Source organism: Lactuca virosa, chromosome 2 (genome assembly GCF_052849685.1).
Source record: "Lactuca virosa cultivar CGN04683 chromosome 2, Lactuca_virosa_CGN04683_v6, whole genome shotgun sequence".
NCBI classification, from domain to species: Eukaryota; Viridiplantae; Streptophyta; class Magnoliopsida; order Asterales; family Asteraceae; genus Lactuca; species Lactuca virosa.
This window is the reverse complement of record NC_136427.1, coordinates 24,649,669-24,655,112: the sequence shown is the minus strand read 5'-3', so window position 1 is coordinate 24,655,112 and position 5,444 is coordinate 24,649,669. Positions and strand designations below refer to the sequence as shown.

The 5,444-nt window shown below is 35.5% G+C and overlaps 1 protein-coding gene across 1 annotated transcript; it reads right to left on the bottom strand.

The window, feature by feature from the left end:
- Window positions 1–2,457: 2,457 nt before the first annotated feature.
- LOC145158975 (leucine-rich repeat receptor-like serine/threonine-protein kinase At1g17230) lies at window positions 2,458–4,882 on the bottom strand. The gene is made up of 2 exons (XM_079077844.1): window positions 2,994–4,882; window positions 2,458–2,908 (listed from the first exon to the last, which is right to left on the bottom strand). Exons 1-2 carry the CDS (start codon window positions 4,879–4,881, stop codon window positions 2,613–2,615), a joined length of 2,184 nt encoding a protein of 727 aa, XP_078933970.1. The 5' UTR covers window position 4,882; the 3' UTR covers window positions 2,458–2,612.
- Between the last annotated feature and the right edge of the window lie 562 nt (window positions 4,883–5,444).

Here is a 5,444-nt window from a genome sequence, read left to right as displayed (position 1 = left end):
AGGAGGTGTTCTGCATTGTTTGATAATGTGGCTATTAAGGATAAGTGCTAACTTCATGTTATGCATATGGAGACCGTAGACTTTTAGAGTCAATGCAGAAGAGGAGACCTGAAGTCAATTGGTCCTTGTTTTGTTATATTTTTCTAACCACTCGTATAGGTTGTGTTTCTTCTCACGGTTAGGACCACAATATTTATTCTCTCTTCAATTATTTCATAAACCATGCATGTAGTTTTTATTGCAAACTCAACATTCTTTTTAATGAAATGTTTCTTTCTAAGAATTAATGATTAAGAAACATGACGTGAAATTGAAAGGGAAACTTGTACGTAAACTAATGTATTATCAAGTATGTCAACTTTTAGATTCAAGTTCATTGTTCAACACATGTTTAATGTGCAATTATCTTAATATAAAAAGAAATGTTCTACTTAGCAGTTTCAACATGGCGACACCAAAACCATAAGTTTAGTGTTTACCTATCAAACGTTTCATTAAAGGACAAAAATTATGCATATCCAATTGCAAAATTACAAAAAATGGTCACACTTGTTTAACAAAATCATATAAACAGTCCCTGAAATAACAGAAATAGTATCTATATATTAATTTACCAACATAGTCCCTAGTTTGACAGAAATTGGAAAAATAAACCACATATAAGATATTATTGTAAATTTTTTTTCAAAACTATATAATTAATAAACCCCCACCGCACAAAAGGACAAGGTTCACATTAATCGGTAGCCCAACTCCCTGTCGTCCCTAATCTGTCTTTACCATCACGCGAAATGTCCTTGACTGTCCACTACAATCGCAGCCTTTTAACTCCTTCATTCTCGCCAGCAGTAAGCTATCCTCTTCTAATTTCTTTCAACCCTCGCCCGGAGTTGTTTATTTCTAGAATTTAATTGGCAGATCATATATGAAGTTCACTCGTTGTTTTAGGGTTTACTTAATTGAATTGCATTCGCTCTTTAGTATTTATTAATATGAGGTCTTGACGCCCTCTTCAAATCAGGACTATGCAATCTAAAATTTCTGATGTTATTATCTTAAAATTGATTATTTCCTATGTTATTTGCATGCCAATGGGCTATTTGATAGCTGCTGATTGAGTTAAGGTGCAATGAATCTAATCGAGTAAGAGGCATTTAAGGGTCATAACGAGTCATAGACTTCTAAACATGATATCAAATAGTCTGAATCTCAGCGAGTCTGATCAAACCTTTTACTAGACATAGTAAGACGCATATCAAACAATCCCAAAGTTCATTGAGTATTACAGTACGAGCTCATACCTAAACTGGTTCTTGTTTGTCAATATTGTATGATTTTCATTATAAACCTCTTAATCTTTATAGTTGCAAACCTTTTGTAACAAATAATGCTGGTAAAATAGTAGTCTTGATAGACGTGTAAATAACTCTATCCATGATTTCGCATTAGAGTGTATTCTGGTCGGCATAATCACCTTTTTCTTGAAAAGTTCTTCAATGTATGTTTCTAATAATGTATCATTTTGCTATTATCATCTCAAAGGTATTATAGTGAAAGGATCTTTGGCAATCAAGGGTTCTCCATTTTACTTTAGAGTTTGAATTAATTGGCTCATCTTAGACATCAAGTTCAGATAGTGATTATTGCATTCACCATTGAGTAATCTAAGATATCGTCATGCTCTATCTATCATTTTACTGGTTGCTATTTTCTGTATTATCTTTGTAATGAATACCTGATATGACGGGCCTGTGTTACATCATCAAGATTTTAATATTCTGATATTTTTCATTTGGCATTTAGGCAAAAACAATACATACCAATGTCACAATTGTAAGTATGTTAGTACTGGTATCGTAATTTCACTAAAAATTATTATATATTTTTTAATGTGAGGATCTGTTTGCCTATGCAAGCCAACAAGTCCAAAAGATAAAAGTGTGTTCAGTTATCGCAAACAACTTGTCATTGGGTCATAATTCAAAATAATATCAAATAATGAGGGATCATATTCAGTGACGGAGCTTGAAGTTATGATTTTTTTTGGGGGGGGGGGGGGGGGCTGGGGAATAGAATATGTATAAAAATTGGATAACAGGAGGGCCATAGTCAAATTTTATAGTTTTAGGCCTATGTAAATTTTTTAATAGTTATTGGCTAATTATATATAAAAAAAATGGAGAGGGGGGGAGGGGGGGCACAGCCCCCCATATTCGGTGTTGCCATTAATAAAAAAAAAGGATACATTTTGAACTAAGATTTGGAAAGCGGATAATGAACACGAAAGGGTGATAGATTTGGGACCCTCATTCATATGATATCTAATATGCCATACATTGCAACATTAATTTGTAGAATGTTATATTGAAGATTTAACGTTTGATTTATACATTAAGGATGCCACAGAAGAGGTCCGGTGTTCTTTGGCTTTACACCAAGTTTTGTATCTCATATCAATTGCACAAGAATGCACATCATGTTGATTTATTATGTATATGAGAACTAGTTTTGAATAATAAAAAAAATAAGACCACATAAACAGGTCTCATATAAAAACAAACTTGAAAGAAACCGAAACAAAGATATGGTCATCAAGTACAAATGGTGACTCATCACTTGGATAATTCCTGAGAGACGTTTCTCATTGTCGGACGAGACTTTGGGTCCATGCGAATGCATGCTAGTGCAACATTATAAACATGGAGTATTTCCATTTCAATCCGTCTGTCATCAGTTGGATAAGGGAGTCGCTTGTCAAGTATACTTTCCAAAGTTGCACCTTCCCGGTTAGAATAGTTGAGAGACGTTAGGAGGTCTCCAGGATGCTTCCCTCCAATTGTTTCAAGTGCAAGGACTCCAAAGCTATACACATCACATTTTTCGTTCACAATGCTGTTGTATGCAAGTTCTACATGTTTATACCAAAGGATTGTTTAGTGTAATTTCATCTACTAAAAAAGCTAAAGGAATCATTAGAATCTACACATACATACCTGGAGCAATGTATCCCAAAGTTCCTACGACAACGGTTTGGTCGGAGGAATCAGGGTCGAGCAATTTGGCTGCTCCAAAGTCGGCAACAAATCCTTCCATTTCTTTGTTCAAGAGAATGTTGTTGCTTGATATGTCTCGATGAATGATGGATGGGCTGCAGTCATGATGCATGTACGACAAAGCATGGGCTACCTGTTTGATAATGTTCACCCTCGTCTTCCAATCCAACATGACAGCGAATTCGTTGTCACTCAATGCGCAAAATATGCTTCCTTTTTCCATGTATTCATATACAAGGAAGTTGCAATTATTATGCAAACAAAAACCATAGAGTTTCACAATGTTTTTGTGCCTTAGGTTGGTTAAGACTTGGATCTCGTTCTTGAAACTCTTGTCAAATGCTGGTTGCTTGGCTTCAAACCGATGGAGTTTCTTCAAAGCAAACGTTTTACCGTTTGGCAGTTTCGCTTCATAAACACTTCCATAACCACCGGTTCCAATGCAATATTTGAGGTCAAAGTCCTCTGTTGCCTTGACGAAGTCTTCGAATGCAAGTGTCCCATTGTAATTCAATATCGAGCACACATCTCCATGTATTTGTAGTTCTTGTTGACTTTTCTCTGTGGTAGCCTTTTTATAACGGTAAAGCACATAACCAATCACTAAGAAACAAAATCCAACAATCATTGGAAGAAGAATCTCCAAAAGGAGGATGGATTTGTGTTCTTTGGAGGTGTTGCATATAAAGCCACTTTTGGTACAATATCCCCAACAATGCCCAGAAACTTTTAGGCTATAGTACTCCAACCCTAAGAAATTCGAACAATTAACTGCTTCTCCAACAAAAATATTATCACTAAGGTCCATATACTTTAAATGGTAGCAATTAGTTAATCCGTTGTAACCAGTCAGGAAATTATCAGAGAGGTCTAGATACTGTAATATATTGACATACCGAAAGGATACATTCCCAGACAAACGGTTTGATGAAAAATCAAGGTAAGTGAGTCTTGACAAGTTTCTAAATTCAAGGTGAATCGCTCCAGAAAGATGGTTATGATTAAGGTTGAGTTGTTCTAGGTGCTTCAGATACTCTATATGTGGAGGAATTGGGCCACTGATGTTATTCATACTAAGGTTCAATGTTTCTAGCATTTGCAGATTACAAAGTTCCTGTGGAATTGGCCCTCTTAGTTGATTTATGCTCAAGTCTAGGAATTTGAGATTGATCATGGAACCAAAAGATGGAGGGATTTGACTGGTTAACCGATTTCTGCTAAGATCCAGAAATTCTAAATTTTTTAGACTCCCCAACTGAGATGGCAGGGTACCAATGAAACTGTTACCAGAAAGGTCAAGGTGCTCTAATTGGGCTAGATTGACCATGTAATCAAAAGATTGAAGGATTGGACCGGTCAACTGATTGTAGCTAAGATCCAAGAACTTCAAGTTCTTGAGACTCCACAACTGAGATGGGAGGTTTCCCCTGAGATTGTTATCTGAAAGGTCAAGGTATTCTAATCGGGTGAGATTGGTAAAGGATACATGCAAGGTACCTATGTGATAATTTCGCTTAACAGAAACATAGGTTAGATTTTGCATCAAGCCAATCTGGTCTAGGATGTTTCCTTTAAGATTACTATCTGAAACATACAGCCTCTCAACACTCGAAAATGAGGAAAACATTACCTTTTTCAGGTCACTTTCGTCACAGTAACCGATGTCTATCTCAACTACAAGTCCGTTGTTGCAAGCGAAATAATCCCAACCATTATGACATTGTTGAACATGATCAGTAGGACACCGGGATGCTAACATGAAAGAAAGCATCATCGGCATGGTTAACGTGTGCACGAGAATGCAAATTTTGGAGGATGTGCTCCTCATTTGTTTGATGATGTGATGAGTAAGCACATCTTATAATCTCTTTTTATGCATATCGAGACTATATAATTTTAGAGTCAATTTAGAAGAGGAGACCCGAAGTCAATACTTGCTTTGTTATATTTTTTCTAACCCCTCGTATGGTTCGTGTTTCTTTTGACAGTTAGGACCACAATAATTATTCTCTTCAATTTCATAAATCATGTATGTAGTTTTTATTGCATACTCTGGAAATCTTTTTAAAGAAATGTTTCTTAGAATGAGTGATTTAGAAATACGACTGTGAAATTGAAAGTGAAACTCGTATATAAACTCATAAAAATAATAACATATAAACATTAATTTTTTACATGTCTCTTCACAATTCACATCGAATGTATTTAAGAATTTCCTATCAAATTTCCATCTCCCTTTTATATCTTCTTACAAATTTTGATTTCCGACAATTTCGGGACAGATTTAAGAAAACGTGCCTATTTATGTAAATCGTCCCTGAAACTGTGAGTGTGAACCTGACACCAGTAGCTGCACCTCCGTCTATGTTGACAATAAGAACTCAAATGACA